Raw genomic sequence first — 16,912 nt, 5'->3', positions numbered from 1 at the left:
TCTCAACTATAAAAGATGATTTTGTGTACCCACTGATATTGTGCGTCATTTTCTACACTACTCCTCTGGGGAAGGAGCCAACCCATATTGTACAGTATGTGGAAGGAGCCAGCCCGTATGGTACAGTATGGGGAAGGAGCCAGCCCGTATGGTACAGTATGGGGAAGGAGTCAGTCTGTACGGTATGGGGAGAAAACTTAAAAACAAACACATGCATTGGAACCTGCCCCTTTAACCCCTTGCTTGGCCTCCAGCCGCTGGTCTCACTCACTCATTCTTCTTGGTCAGTGGCCCCTTGAACTTGCTCTCCAGTCCCCCAAAGAAGCCCTTCACGTTTTCCGTCGTGGTTGACGTAGTCCTCAGGAGACGCTCGACATTGTCTTTCTTCTCAGCCAACCAGCTGTTGGCCGACTTGAGATAACCGTCAATGCTCCCGGTACTCACGGGCTTCTCTTTAGCATCAGTTGGAGAAACCAGTGGTTTACCTACACACAGACACATCTATAAATACACATCGTGTATGTGCGCATGTGTGCAATATGAAATAAAAGTGAATCTTCTATTTAATGTAGTATGTGTGTATATATATGTGTGTGTGTGTGTGTGTGTGTGTGCACAAACGCACTACGGAATAAAAGTGATTTTTCTATTTAATGTGGTATAGTTTTAGCACTGATCTGAGTAGCTGAAAACTTCAATACACAACACCTATATCCACATACATATATTCACTTTTTACAAAATCAATATCATGTATACATATTTTTGTACTATCACTTATAGGCATGTTCTTTACATCCACAGGTAGGAGATACAGAATGTCATAAGAGAAAAAGTAAGGGAAGAGAAAACCCGGGAAGGAAAGCGGGAAAGGAAAAAAACCACAACACACCACAGTGGGGGGGGGGGGGGAAGAAGGAAGGAATAACCAATTAAAACAAAGGAGCAGGAGGTGTCAGGGCAGGAGCCGTTGTGGCGTCAGGGCAGGAGCCGTTGTGGTGTCAGGCCAGGAGCCGTTGTGCTGTCAGGCCAGGAGCCGTTGTGGTGTCAGGGCAGGAGCCGTTGTGGTGTCAGGGCAGGAGCCGTTGTGGTGTCAGGGCAGGAGCCGTTGTGGTGTCAGGGCAGGGGCCGTTGTGGTGTCAGGGCAGGGGCCGTTGTGGTGTCAGGGCAGGAGCCGTTGTGGCGTCAGGGCAGGAGCCGTTGTGGCGTCAGGGCAGGAGCCGTTGTGGTGTCAGGCCAGGAGCCGTTGTGGTGTCAGGGCAGGAGCCGTTGTGGTGTCAGGGCAGGAGCCGTTGTGGTGTCAGGCCAGGAGCCGTTGCGGTGTCAGGCCAGGGGCCGTTGCGGTGTCAGGGCAGGAGCCGTTGTGGTGTCAGGGCAGGAGCCGTTGTGGTGTCAGGGCAGGGGCCGTTGTGGTGTCAGGCCAGGGGCCGTTGTGGTGTCAGGCCAGGGGCCGTTGCGGTGTCAGGGCAGGAGCCGTTGCGGTGTCAGGGCAGGAGCCGTTGCGGTGTCAGGGCAGGAGCCGTTGTGGTGTCAGGGCAGGGGCCGTTGTGGTGTATGGGCAGGGGCCGTTGTGCTGTCAGGGCAGGGGCCGTTGTGGTGTCAGGGCAGGGGCCGTTGTGGTGTCAGGGCAGGAGCCGTTGTGGCGTCAGGGCAGGAGCCGTTGTGCTGTCAGGGCAGGGGCCGTTGTGGTGTCAGGGCAGGGGCCGTTGTGTTGTCAGGGCAGGGGCCGTTGTGGTGTCAGGGCAGGGGCCGTTGTGGTGTCAGGGCAGGGGCCGTTGTGGTGTCAGGGCAGGAGCCGTTGTGGTGTCAGGGCAGGAGCCGTTGTGCTGTCAGGGCAGGGGCCGTTGTGCTGTCAGGGCAGGGGCCGTTGTGGTGTCAGGGCAGGGGCCGTTGTGGTGTCAGGGCAGGAGCCGTTGTGCTGTCAGGGCAGGAGCCGTTGTGGTGTCAGGGCAGGAGCAGTTGTGGTGTCAGGGCAGGAGCCGTTGTGGCGTCAGGGCAGGGGCCGTTGTGGTGTCAGGGCAGGAGCCGTTGTGGTGTCAGGGCAGGGGCCGTTGTGATGTCAGGGCAGGAGCCGTTGTGGTGTCAGGGCAGGAGCCGTTGTGGTGTCAGGGCAGGAGTAATGATGGATCAGTGCAGTGTCTCAGTAATCTCCCTGGGAAGGATATTGCCGGATGGTAATGTAGCTATGCCTTGTTCTGGCATGCCTCACAACGATACACAAACAGGGCTCACCGATGTAATAATAAGTGAAGCACATGGTCATCAGATTCTTGGCAGGCCCGAAATCATCCATCTGGTGACACCTAACAATAGCACAGGAGAGGGGAGGGAGATTCAGGGTGAGCCCCGGGAGTATTCAGGGGACACAATTCTGCATTTCAACCAAGTGTGAAAACGTACTCAAAAAGCACCACCGCAAAGGATTGGACCAGCCGGTAGAAAGTCTGCTCCGTGACACATTTGGAGTTGCAGCGCTGGGGGAAAGCAAAGCAGATAAAAGAGCGAGCAAGTAGCATAGTAGGTTACACGATGGGTTAAACACGAGACATGTCAACATTTTAAAGGAGCCAAAGTCGTTTTTTCTTATTTTGTTTAACATAGGATTGAAGCAGGGGGGGGGGGGGGGCTCCGGAGTTGAACCCCATAAATCTCAGCTCTGGGGACCACCTGACTCAAGATACTTCCCTCCGAAGGGGGCGCCGGTACCTCCTACATGTTAGAAGCTCCCGCGTCACGCGGGCCAATAGGAAGCCGCGCCGGATGACGTCACAGCTTCCTATTTGCACGTAGTCGCTTTGAAAAGCGGCCATTATGTGAACCCTGGTAGCCAAGCTGGAGTGGCTACTGGCACCCCCTATGGAGGTAAGTATCTCCAGAAGCAGTATCCCCAATACCCGGCATGTTGGTGGCCCTTGAGGACTGGCGTCGCCCACCCATCCTGCCTTCTCGCCCGTCTCAAGTACCAAAATTAGAATGCAAGCTTCTTGGGGCAGAGGCTGGTAGTGCCTGCAAAGTTCTATGTATAGCACGGCATACATAGTCAGTGCGACCCCCCACCCCTTAAATATTAGTAAATGCAAATGAAAGAAAGCACACCTCGTTTCATATGACATACAGGCAAAATTATAAATAAATGAAGTTTCTATGTGACCTTCTGGCCAATCAGCTGCACAGGTTGAAAGTTTGAACTTTAAACCCCTTTGCTGACCGCTAAGGCCGTGGAGATCATCTCCCCAGGCATAAAGCTCGCCTTCTCCCCATGACCACAATGCACCTGCTTACCTGCGCACTGACAAATCTGGCAAACCACTCCCTGCCCTTCCCGTTCTCCGTGCTGCACAGCTCTGCAAACCGGCCCTTTTCCTCTTGATCCAGGTCTTCCCTATGGGGGGACAAGCACAGGGACAGCCATGTAACACAGGGGTGTTCAACTCCAGTCCTCAAGCGCCCCCTCCCCCCCCCCCCCCAACAGGTAAGGATTTCAGGATATCCCAGTTTCAGCACAGGTGGCTCAGAGGCTCCATCGACGAGCCACCTGTGCTGAAGCAGGGATATCCTGAAATCCTGACCTGTTAGGGGGGGGGGGGGAGGGCTTGAGGACTGGAATTGAGCACCCCTGTTGTCATACACTTTTACTATATTGCACAATTACTTCAGCATTTAGCCAGTTCTTCCCTGAGACTTAACAGTGCGGACACCTCAGGAGACCACGGAAAGAGCCACTGTCTGATTAGCATCACTAGATGAAAGATAGTATTTCGGGTCACACTGGCCATGCAGACGTTCTGCCCCACTGTTAAAGAGCTCATAGTCGTGTGGCTTACACCAGAGGTTCTCATTCTGATCGCGTACCATTTCAGCGATCAATACTAATGTGGGTCACCACCATAACAATTACAAATAGCTCTAATTAACGCTATGGACTGTATCCATTTGTATACGATCAATTATAACAATAAGCGGCCTGAACCGAAAAGATAATCCTTCATTAGGGATAGAAAAGCCAGATTAGGGGAGAGAAGTACCCAATGTGAGTTTTGAGGGTAAATACAAACTACCAGTAAGGTATGAAGAGGACTGGTGGTTAAGGGATCAAAGTTTGAGACCCTCCTGGTAAAAACCTGACAATCTACAAAGCATTTAACACTAGTCACACGTGGTTTGTGTTTACGTGGCTTTACTTTTTACATTCCGATCATATACATCAGGGGCGGTCAACTCCAGCCCTCAAGGGCCACCAACAGGTCAGGTTTGAAGGATATCCCTGCTTCAGCACAGGTGGCTCAATCAGTGGTTCACTCGTTGGCTGAGACACCTGTGCTGAAGCAGGGATATCCTTCTGACCTGTTGGTGGCCCTCGAGCACTGGAGTTGGCCGCCCCTGGTACACATATGCGGTGTTTCGGCAGCCCCACCCTCTGGAATGCAAATGCCCTGGAGGACAAAAGGGGACTCTGCAATCACAGCTGCATTCATTCTGAACCTCTTCAGTCTACATCTGCGTCGCCCCAAAGGCGGATAGCCGAAGGGCAGCCAAAGGATCTGAGCCGTTTACTGAGGTTTGCTGGTGTTAAAATTGCTGTATTTCAATCTGAAACTCTCCAACCCTTTTATCCCCTGCACCCACTTTTCCAACTAACTGTCCATGAAATGCCTGTGAAGTGACTGTACAGCCTCTGTTCTTCTAATGTAACCATGTGTTGTTATAACTCTGTGCCCAGGACGTACGTGAAAACGCGAGGTAACTCTCAGTGTATTATACTTCCTGGTAAAACAATTTATAAATAAATAAATCCATCATCATGAAACAATACTCTAGATTTCTGTTTTGTAGAAATAAAGTTGTGGTAATCAAGTCCTTTGCCCGGTGTCATCACCACTCCCCGATTCCCCCGTTGCCACTTCATCCATAATTCAGAAGCCAGCAGAATGGCCCACACCGTTTTTCTGGTTGTAAAGTGAGCGATCCCTTCCCTGGCCGGCACTAATGGAGTGTTTAGGCGTACAGTTCCTCTCTGGCGGATGCTCTGCTCACGCTGCAGATATCCACTCTTCCCCGGAGCGCGATTCTGCTGTGTTTGATGTCGTTAGCGCCGGCTGAGTGGATGCAGTGCTACATTTCCATTTCTTTTTGGTTACACTGTTGTGTGGGAGACCATTTTGCTCTCTGGAATTCCAACGCGCCCCTAGTTAGCTTTTGTGCTGTAATAAGGCACCACAATTATTTCCAGAAGAGCTTACAGTCTTATCTCAGTTGATATTTGAAGATCAGGTGCCCTGCTCAAGGTCAGCCACAGGAAATCCTGGTGTTAAACCAACCTGGTGTGCTGTGACATCACCATGGCAATAATTATTAAAGCCCTATCCCCATAACCAACATATTATACTGCATTTCCAATAAATGGAAAGCACTCTGTTGTACAACATGCTCCCTTCAGGTGTCAACATTTGTAAGGTATGTTTAATAGTTTTGTATTTGTAGGAGCAAAAGCTTAAAAGTGAATACATACATACAGACATACAATATCTATAGCAGGGGCGCTAAACTACGTCGCAAGCCCCGCCAACAGGTCAGGTTTTCAGGATACCCCAGCTTTAGCACAGGTGGCTCAATCAGAGGTTCAGTTGAAGGCCGAGTCTCTGATTGAGCCACATGTGCTGAAGCAGGGATTGATTGAGCCACACGTATGTATATTCGTTACGCATTCCTGGTCATTGGAGTCCTATATACTGTAATTCCCTTCAGAGCTGGGAGGGCCTGTGATACGCTGTTCTCCTCTATATGGGTAAACAGACCTGTTGCCAAAAGAGATACTCGGCCACCATCACTCCCGTTCACCTCTCCTCTACTCACCCTCCTACGAAGATCTTTTCCACGTATTTCCTCACAAACTCCCGCTGCTCCGACATCAGCTCATCTCGAGCAGACTCCGTGCTCTGATTGGAAGAGAAGGACTCGGAGGAGGACCTCTGTGAATGGTTCCAGCAGTGGCGGTTGGGAGATCCTGCCATGTCGTTCTCACTGTCTGCAGACTCCGTGGCATCGCTCTCTTCCTCTTCTCTCTCTGGGGTATTCCCATCCAACTCCAATAGCCCGTCTGTGACCAGCTGGACGGGGCACTCTGGCACCACAATCACAGGGTCTGGGTCAAGATCTATGAGGTTCCCCACTGGGACATGAGGGGTCTCCATAGTTGACTCACCCAAGTGCTCTCCTTATACTGCAGCTTTATGGAGGATATTAGGGTGAAAAGGGTGGTATAGGTGTTAATTCTAGGGGTGTAGTTTGCCAATGGTAGTATTAACTGTGGAGTGTCCCTTTTTACTCCATTATATTTAGCTACACTTAAAGAATGTCAAAGCTTAAGCCTGATACACAGGTCATTTCCCAGGCAGCTGGGGGTATCTGAAAGAAAGGAACCCAAAAAGACAAGGCATTAACAAGCTGTGAAGCTCCCCACAGCTAGAGCAGGTTACAGGTAGCTTAGCAAATGAGCAGCACGAGGGAAGCCACACACATGCAAGTGTATCTGTACTAGCTTCAGCACCGGAACCCAGGAGAGCACAAGACATGGGGTGGGGACTGCGCTACTGTACATGCAACAGCCAAGAAGCCACCCAAGAACGTGGCTCAATTATTTCCAACTTGCTGTCCCAAGGGTGGCCAACTCTAGCCCTCCAGGGCCACCAACAGGCCAGGTTTTAAGGAAACCCCTGCTTCAGCACAGGGGGTTCAATCAGTGGCTCCGTCAGAATGACAGCCACCTGTGCTGAAGCAGGGAAATCCTGTAGGTGGCCCCTGAGGGCTGGAGTTGGTCACCACTGTGCTATCCCAAGGCCCTGCTGGTCCAACACAATGCCTGTATGGTTTTATTACTATGGACACAATAAAATCAGTACCGGTATTTATGTTGCATTTCACATACACTGAAAAAAAAAAAATCGCATTGTATTGGTTATGTTCAATTCATCCCTAAAGAGTCAGCACTGTAATGGAGACCTTTGGCATAGTAGTACTGTCATTAGGGGGATTGCAGACCCCTCCTGGACTGAAGGGGTTAAAACCCAGTGCCTCTGGGGAGCTTAGTTCTTCTACCCAAGTCTCCGGTGCCAGAACGAGAACGGAGCTCATTCTGACTGTATTGTTTCATCTGCTTGCACTGGCGTCGCTTTATATTAAACAAAAAGGTTCAGGAAGAACACAGACCAATAAAACACATAAAAAAAAAACTCCTAGCCCCGGTCTCCTTCCCAGAAGAACCGCCGCCCACGCACACAGATTAAATCGCTGCTACTGCGCCTGCACGTCACAGCCTTTGCTGCTTGCCAGATTCCCTATTGTAGGCTCTGAGTTACACTGCGCTGTGATCATTAGGGCGATGAGCTGTCATCTGCAGAGGTTCCTACTGCTGGAAATGTGTCGTGATCCGGTGCAAGGAAGAGCTACTAAATGGTGCATAGTTTACGCCAGGGGTGGCCAATTCCTGTCCTCAAGGGCCACCAACAGGCCAGGTTTTAAGGCTATCCCTGCTTCAGCACTAGAGGCTTGACCAGTGGCTCAGTCGTTGACAGCAGGGATATCCCCAATACCTGGCCTGTTGGTTGCCCTCGTTCACCCCATTGTCACGTCATACAGGGGTTAAGCAGAAAAGGAGACGGCAAGGAGGCGCCCGGCATATGTAAGAACCTCCCGTCAGGCCCGAGAGCGCGGCAAATGTATAATGGGGACGGACATTTCTGCCGCCCCCTGGCTCGGGCCTAACGGGGAAATCTGCCACTGTATAATAATGTATCAACCTCTGGCGACGAGTCGCCACGGCGTCAAATGAGGCCGCAGGGTCATTTGACGCCGAGGACAAGGAAGGAGGGAGGGGGGGGGGAGGCGTGGGCCGGTAAGAAGAGCAAGCAGGGGTGCGCGGGGGGCGGGGGGGGTAAGGGGAAAGTTCGCGCACCCCTGATTTATTGTAACCATGTATCTGTCATCATAACTCTGTTCTCAGGACACACTTGAAAACGAGAGAACTCAATGTATTACTTCCTGGTTAAATATTTTATAAATAAAGTTTTAGCTTCCTTTGGACTTTATTATATGTTTTCACCATTATTTTTATTGCATTATTATTATTATATGACTAATTATTAAATATATGACTCCACTTTGCTACAATGTTTATAATGCATTTAAATGTCACGTTGACACTATTTATTTCGACCCCTAATCGTACCCCACTGACATGCTGGTTTCTCAACCGAGTGCATGCAGGTGGGATATTTACCATTTCAAACTCTACTTCCTAACCTGCTAGCTGTTCCTGTAGCTTGAAGTCACCGTATCAGGATGAAATCAGTGGATACAATTTGTTGCAGCTCAGGAGCAGGGGGACCGCCCCGGAAATTATACCTGTACACTTCAGATGCTCAAACCTGCCTCTCCGAATTACGGTCGCAAAGTGGGAACGAGCCTCAGACCGAGCAAAGCGCGCTCAGGGTTACAAGCTGCCTCCACTGCCGCGGAAAGAGATGTCTGGAGACATTTGTTAGAAGCCGACGGGACCGGAGAGACGGCGGAGGAGAGGAGCGGGGAAAGGTTCGCTTCATTAGGCGACCGCTGGCATTTCACTATAGAAATATCCATCTCACAAGTGGGACGCGTCGCTGAAGACCGTCTACACATCACAGCCATTAACTCCTCCGCTGCAGCACGGAACATTTAGCACGACTTCGCGGTAACCGCGGCTTGTGTGAATCAACAAGACTGCTACCGGTTTTCTTAGGTTGCGTCCGTAGTCGGCGCAACTTCAAATTATTCTACAACATTATCACTGCAATTGAAGCTTTTGCGAGACAAAAGTGTTATTGGTCACGCAACGGCCGGGTCACGTATGCGGTTCAGCCAATGAGGACGTACCGCTCACGTGATGTCACGGCCACGCCTCCCCCGTCGCACACATCATAGGAAACCTACAGGCCACGGATCGCTTCTCATACAGGCGTGCGCCATGCGCTCCTACTATATCCGGGGCAAGCAATACTGCCCCAGGGTTAGCTGCAGAGGGTGGGGGCGGGGCTAGCTGCAGAGCGTGGGGGCGGGGTTAGCTGCAGAGGGTGGGGGCGGGGCTAGCTGCAGAGCGTGGGGGCGGGGCTAGCTGCAGAGCGTGGGGGCGGGGCTAGCTGCAGAGCGTGGGGGCGGGGCTAGCTGCAGAGCGTGGGGGCGGGGCTAGCTGCAGAGCGTGGGGGCGGGGCTAGCTGCAGAGCGTGGGGGCGGGGCTAGCTGCAGAGCGTGGGGGCGGGGCTAGCTGCAGAGCGTGGGGGCGGGGCTAGCTGCAGAGCGTGGGGGCGGGGCTAGCTGCAGAGCGTGGGGGCGGGGCTAGCTGCAGAGCGTGGGGGCGGGGCTAGCTGCAGAGCGTGGGGGCGGGGCTAGCTGCAGAGCGTGGGGGCGGGGCTAGCTGCAGAGCGTGGGGGCGGGGCTAGCTGCAGAGCGTGGGGGCGGGGTTAGCTGCAGAGCGTGGGGGCGGGGTTAGCTGCAGAGCGTGGGGGCGGGGTTAGCTGCAGAGCGTGGGGGCGGGGTTAGTGCCAGCGGAGCCTCATCAGTGAGAGCCGGAAGTGAGGTGCCTGCTGCCATGGGGGGGGGGGGAAGAGAAAGCGAGAGAATGGGTGGGGGGGGAGAGAGGATGGGTGGGGGGGGAGAGAAAATGGGGGGGAGGGATGGAGAGAGAATGGGGGGTAAACGTGAGAGAAAATGGAGGAGGGGAGGGCTAGAGAGAATGGGGGAGAAGGTAGAGAGAGAAGGGGGGAAGGTAGAGAGAGAAGGGGAAGAGGTAGAATGAATAATACAGCACCAATGGTGACGCTATTAGATAAATATCATTATAAGATTCATTTTTTAGTAATGTCACTTTTTGTATTAATAATTTTTTTGTGTCCCAGTTTTTCATTTTAAAAATCTGGTCCCTAATTCTTTGGACAATTCATTTTAAAACTGTAACCACTAACACTCCTGTACCCGCTCTCGTCACCTCTCTAATGGAGGAAGAAATGTCTCAATAGACAGGTCATTCACACAATAGCAGGTCTTATTAAGCACTTGTGAATAATCAGTCGTATTGAGACACGTGTGCAGGAAGCGTGGGACCTGTAAACAGCGGGATGCCTTGGCGTGGTTTCAGGTTTAAAATGATTTGGCCATAGAATTTAACTAAATGACCCTTACTTATGAGAATATAGATAAAAGTATTTAACTATATCATTTGTCATATTGGATGTAGCATTTGGGTATTTAAAGCCGTTCAAAGTTTTGCATTGTGGCTTTGAAGCCTAAAAAGAGCAATAATATTGAAATAAAAGAAGTTACTGTAGTGTACGAAGTAGGAAAGTCTGCTGCAGGGATCCCAAATCTCAGTGTAACGAGGGCGGAGGCGATATAACTAGGGGATACCAGCTCGAGTGAGAACGAAGGTGCCACGTAGCTTCAAGAAAGTATTAGTAGCACTGTGTCTGGCTTGAACCAAAAGATCTGCAAGGATTAGACATGGTGGCGTAGCTCTTTGGACTGAGTGCTAGAAAGATTTAAGCCATATTTAAACCTGTAAAGACAAAAAAAAAAATAGTATTGGCTTTCTTAAATAAATCTCCTTTTCAAATGAAAGTGGAATTGTAAATTTGTAGTGACACGCTGGACAGGATTAAAAAATTAAAAAAAAATTTAAAAAAATTAAGTACTGGTACCCTGTCTAGTACCACAAGACTTTGGCCACTGGTGGAACTATGATGGTCACCCAACTCCTCAGTGCCCACAGCCCTGGCACGAGCATTTGCACCGTCTTTAGGTTCTCTAGCCAGATTTTGTTCCGTCTCTTCCTGTAATACTGCCAATAACTAGAAGCTAAACTTCACTTGGGCAATATACCAATATGTTAATAGCGTGATAGAACGATAAGCCGATTTTGAATATTTTTTTATTATCATGATCTTATTATCAGTCGGCCGTGGAGGTCACTCTCTTAACCCCTCTACCCACACGGCGATTGCTTTTTGCCCTGCACCTCAATCCCATAGCTACCCCCATCTCTGATGTTCAGGAATAAGGGGGCAGACAGGGTGTTGATATAATTTTTTTTTGATTAATTTAAAAACACTTCTAATTAACATGTTTTCCAATGATTAAAACTTTAATATATATCAGCTCGGCAGGGCCAGGGGGAGACAATGTAATAAATATCATTACCCCAGTACTTTTCTTGATATGGTTATTGTGGGAAGTGGTTTTGTTGCCGTCTATCCCTGAGCTAAACATGACTCCTCTTCCCACGCACAGTACTAGGCTATAGGCAGCTACGGCCAAATGATTTTACAGGAGGATTTTACTGTGTAAGAGGATTTTCCACCCACGGACAACTTTGCCTTCAGTCCTCTTCCCCTGAAATTGCTCTTCTCTTTAACCCGTTGCGTGCCGGAGGGGCCTACGGTGCCAGAATGTCGGCATCACCGATGACAGACAAGGACGAGTCCTTCCCGTCTGCTGCTCAGACCGCGTTCCGCAGGAGCGCAGAACGCGGTCTCGTGCGGCGTAGCTACTACATCAAGGAACCCCTGGGGTGCCAGACCCCATGACAGGGTAGCCAAGTCAAGGGGCACTCAAAAGGTTTTGTTTGCCGAGTAGACGGCAGAGACACGTTCTGGGAGGTTGGCATTCCGACTCATTGCTGCAAAGTTATATGTGGCGGGCTGCTTGGCAGCGAAGGGGTTAACGGTTCAGTCCCACTATTAGGACCAAGACTAACCAAAGACCGTGATATGTCTAGCACTGACCGGGTGAATGGGTCAAGACTCCGTGTTGGACGCCTAATCTTAAAGAATCCTACAGAAATCCTACAGATATTTCAAAGATCTTTTTTTTTTTTTTTAAGTCTGGCATTTTTCTATTTTCACGCACACACCAGGGTGTCCAAATAGGAAGTAATGACAAAATAATCCCATACAGGGGACATGACAAAATACATTTTTTTTTCTACATTCGATGGGGAGTGCACGTCTACGGAGCTAATCCCAAGACCCCTGCACCGTGCACAGAAGAAGCATTCTGCAACATTATCACTGTAATTTAAGCTCTGGTGTTGATCATTTAATTGCTGTTGAGTAAATGGCAGATATAGGGGGGGTTGGGGGGGGGGGGGAGAAATGCTCATAATAGAAAGGGTAGAATTCTATGCAGTGGATTAAAAACAGTAAAAAATCCAACAGAAGCTTGTAAAATGTATAACAAACAAGGTCTCAAAGTGTGCATAAATCTTTCACAATGTGAGATTTCACTGGTCTTTAAAGGAGTCAGATAAGATGTGATCCCCTTCACTGCTTACAGGGGCGTCTTTATGTCTTACTAAACAATTGATTAATAACGACACACACAACGTCATAAAGTAATAAGGTATTTATTGATCATCCATCTTGATGTTGCGGCCACTGATCAATAAACACCTTATTTTATGAATATATAATTATGCTGTATGTATGGTCACAGCCCCTGTAAGCTCAGAACACATATACATACATATATATATATATATATACATACATATATATATATATATATATATATATATATATATATACATACATACATACATACATACATACATACATACATACATACATACATACATACATACATACATACATACATACATACATACATACATACATACATACATACATACATATATATATATATATATACACATATACATATATATATACACATATACATATATACATATATACACATATATATATATATATATACACATACATACATACATACATACTGAGTTAAGTTATGGTGAGTAAAAAAAGTGACAAAAACCCTATGCACCTTAACCCTGGCTGTGCTCAAAGCTGTGACCATGCAGCAAGCTTAAGCCTATAGGGAACCATGTTAAAAATGGTTTTTGAAACAAAAAGTGGCACGGTGTGCTCATTTGCATGTCATTTCCCAGAATCCCTTGCTGCAGTGGAAGTGCTGTGTGCTGGGTGATAATGGTGAAAGGTGGGGTTGCAGACCTGCTTAAGACATGCAGATGAGCATACAGTTGTATTTACATTTACACATATATATATATATATATATACACATACATACATACATACATACATACATACATACATACATACACACACACATATATATACACACACACACACACACACACACACTGTCAAAAAGAGTGTTACTACGATTGTGATCCTGCTGTCTGGCCTTCCTGCCTCTCACCTGTCTCCCCTACAATCTATCCTAAATGCTGCTGCCAGAATCACTCTACTCTTTCCTAGATCTGTCTCAGCATCTCCCCTCATGAAATCCCTCTCCTGGCTTCCGATCAAATCCCGCATCTCACACTCCATTCTTCTCCTCACTTTTAAAGCTTTACACTCTTCTGCTCCTCCTTACATCTCAGCCCTAATTTCTCGCTATGCACCATCCCGACTCTTGCGTTCTGCTCAAGGATGTCTACTTTCTACCCCCTTTGTATCTAAAGCCCTCTCCCGCCTTAAACCTTTTTCACTGACTGCCCCACACCTCTGGAATGCTCTTCCCCTCAGTACCCGACTAGCACCCTCTCTATCCACCTTTAAGACCCACCTTAAGACACACTTGCTTAAAGAAGCATATGAATAGCACTGTGGATATTCTGAACACAGGATACATAAAGATTGGCCCCCTGCAGACGCACTTACCAGAACTCCCTCCTACTGTCTCTGTACGTTCTCCCTACCTACCAATTAGAATGTAAGCTCCTCAGGGCAGGGACTCCTCTTCCGAAATGTTACTTTTATGTCTAAAGCACTTATTCCCATGATCTGTTATTTATATTATCTGTTATTTATTTGATTACCACATGTATTACTACTGTGAAGCGCTATGTACACTAATGGCGCTATATAAATAAAGACATACAATACAATACAATGTGTTACATCTAACTTGACATATTCTATAATTAAATACTTATCTGTTTATCTTCTCATAAGCACAGGTCATTTAGTTACGTTTTTTTAGCCAAAGTATTTTAAGCCTACGGCCACAGTCCTAACACTGCCGTCCCTGCAGATGGGCCATACCGCCGTACGCTTAAAATACTTTGGACAAAGAGTTGAACTAACCCACCCTTGTTTATGAGAAGATATACAGATAAGTATGTAACTATATAATATGCCAAGCTAGATGCAACACTAAGCCTTTTTATCTTTTATTCAGTACTCGTGGCCTGTACGGTGAAGGTTTCCCCACCCCTCACGTTCAACAGAATCATATTTCAACTGCTCACCAACACAGAAAATGTACAGTAGGACTACTCTACAGAAGGTATGTCGCAGACAAAAACCCCACCGGTGTTTAGGAAGGATCTTGAGCTCCATGCTTGGATGCTCTGCATCTCCTGTCTGCTTCATTAGTTAGAATTGGCAAGGTGATGACCATCTGCATTGATTAAAATGCCAGTAAGTCCCCCAGGCGTGACACAGATCTAGAAATGCAACCTTGCCACTGCTCTTTTGTCAGAACGCTCTGTTCTTCTTGTATGCAAAACTAGGGCACAGTACGTAGTCACCACATTCGTTTGTTCACTGTGTGCACGCACAGCCCCGTATCAATCAGAGGCCAAAGCACAAGAAGTCTCTACCATCATGGTGCCCACGTCTTCTCAAAATCGGTTGGGGAACAGAGTCTAACCCTCTCGCTGCTGACATTCTTTGCCTGGGAAAAAAGGACTAAAGCAGCAAGTTCTGTAAAGGGAAGCCAGAACTACACAAAAAGAATCAGGCTTACTTCTAGCAGCTCCAATATTCAGCAAAAGTATTCCTTCAAACACCAAGCGTCACTCCCACATATGCCCACGATGACAGAATGAGTCAGGCACATTAGGGGTTACACATTCAACCATGCGTGTGCCGATCGGGGCAGATTACTTCATCAAATGATCTAGAGATTTCATGCCCGGCACTTGTCTGTACCCCATACGTACACTTGAAGATGTTTATGTGGTTTCGAACGTTCTCTACACTAATTTCAACTACGGAGGACTCTTATGTTGGTCCGCTAAAAGGCATCACAACCTACAACGACTCTACCCCATGCATATAAATCTAGAATCACCTAGAACATCTAGTTAGGAGCACCAAGAACTTTACAGATCCGTATGATCCTCGATATCATCATCATCATCTTCCTCGTTCTTCCCAACCCCTCCAACCTCGGAGACTCTCGCCCTCTCTAGTGCCGGAGAGCACCGCTCTCATCTTGGCGCTCACCCCCACCCAAGCACACGCTCCTCACCTGGAACCATGCTCCGCAGGCTGTTCCTGTACCTGCAGTCAGAGCCCCTCTATGCCTTCCTTTGAGTATACATTGTGCAAAGCGCCGGAGCGGGAAATGAAAGCGGCGCGCAGCTCCGGCCCTCTTGTGAATATAGGTCAGCAAGAGATGTGCAGATAGCAATGTCCTCTCATGTGAATCATGGACAGATACTATGAATCACAGGGGGTGGTTATTAACCCGCCTTCTCTTTAAGAACGTCTCTGCTGAAAGACAAGCGGTGGTTGGTGATTAAAGCAGCACTCGGCTCGCAAATTGAATTTTCAATACAACTTTCGGAAAAAAAATGGGGTTCTCTGTCCCTCTAACACTGTATTCGGCATGTTTGTACCTCTACCCATTCCGGAAACCGCCAGCCTCACACCACAGTGCAACAGGGATTCATTCAAACTTCTTAGCTGTTTTTTTTTATTTTTAAAGGAGTTGGGTTTTTTTTGGAGGGGAAGCATTATGGGGCTCAGGGTGTACTTCAATATGAATGTATGCTTACATATGGATTGGGATGGCATTGCTGCCTGAAAAAAAGACACACATTGTGAGTCATTACTGTGTATTTCCTACTTCCGTATTACTCTACGTGCCTGTATTTTAGCATGAAGTATTGAGCTTCTTTAAACCTTTGACCGGTCACATTATCTCCGTGTTCCTCGATTAGACTGTAAGCCCTTCGGGTCAGGGGGGCTTGCCGTATCTTTATAATTCCATTTACAGTAAAAAGGTACACTATCAGCACTGTACACAGGTACATCATTAGCCCGCCGGGACACGTCAGGCCCGTGTAGCAGCATGTTCATGATTTCTTACGCACAGAAATCAAGCCTTAAAACACAGAGGTACAGCCAAAGGATCCCCCAAATATCTTGCATTGTCATTTAGAAGCATAAGGTGCAGAAAACCCCAAAGCCGGAGTGCGTCAGAGAATGAGACTTCCTGGTTCCAAATCTCTCCAAATACTCCCCTTTAATTCTACTCAACGCCTTCAATTATCAGGAGTCAAGGGTTTTCAATGCTGCCTATATTAAGGGAGCAGACCCCCTGCTGAATGGTTTATTTTTATGGATGGGAAGCAGGGGGCCCCCGCAGCGTAAATAACTTTAATTTCAGCTTCAGGGATCGCGAGGTTCGCAGATACCTGTCAAGGCAGTAGCAGCCCTCCGGGGGAACAAAATGGTGGTTTAAATATCCACTAGAACCCTACATTATCCTCCATAGCGGCTTCCTATTGGCCCGTGTGACGAGGGGCATTTAAATATGTTGACGTTCCGATGCTGCGTTCCCCAGCATGTGTCCGAGGAACCAAGGGGTCCCTGGAGCTGCACGTAACATTGTTGAGCTCTGGGACCCTCTGCTTCCCATCCATGAAAAGGAGGGGGGGGGGAGAGGGGGAGGGGTAAGATGCACCTTTCAGAGACCCGAAAACACTTTTATAGAGTTACCATACGTCCGAATTTTCCCGGGCATATCCGGCTTTTTGATTGAAGGTTGCCCCCCCCGGGCGGAATGTTTAAATAACTAAAAACGTCTGGGGACGCTGACCGCGCATGTG

At 48.3% G+C, this 16,912-nt stretch overlaps 1 protein-coding gene across 3 annotated transcripts in view; it reads right to left on the bottom strand.

The window, feature by feature from the left end:
• The window catches only part of KIAA0513 (KIAA0513 ortholog), a 58,970-nt gene that overhangs the window by 20,582 nt on the left and 21,476 nt on the right, over nt 1-16,912 (bottom strand). For 2 of the 3 annotated variants that reach the window (XM_075576442.1, XM_075576444.1), the window contains exons 2-6: nt 5,854-6,405; nt 3,283-3,382; nt 2,401-2,474; nt 2,233-2,303; nt 272-485 (exon numbers count right to left, since the gene is read on the bottom strand). In XM_075576442.1, coding sequence (XP_075432557.1) covers nt 272-485; nt 2,233-2,303; nt 2,401-2,474; nt 3,283-3,382; nt 5,854-6,191 — 797 coding nt within the window. In that variant the 5' untranslated portion in view covers nt 6,192-6,405. Of the gene's footprint in view, nt 1-271; nt 486-2,232; nt 2,304-2,400; nt 2,475-3,282; nt 3,383-5,853; nt 6,406-15,327; nt 15,482-16,912 lie in introns of those variants that run through there. The other variant, XM_075576443.1, reaches the window with a different exon arrangement.

Source organism: Ascaphus truei, chromosome 19 (assembly GCF_040206685.1).
Source record: "Ascaphus truei isolate aAscTru1 chromosome 19, aAscTru1.hap1, whole genome shotgun sequence".
Lineage (NCBI taxonomy): Eukaryota > Metazoa > Chordata > Amphibia > Anura > Ascaphidae > Ascaphus > Ascaphus truei.
The sequence above is the reverse complement of the archived record's forward strand: the minus strand, read 5'-3'. Positions and strand labels throughout refer to the sequence as shown.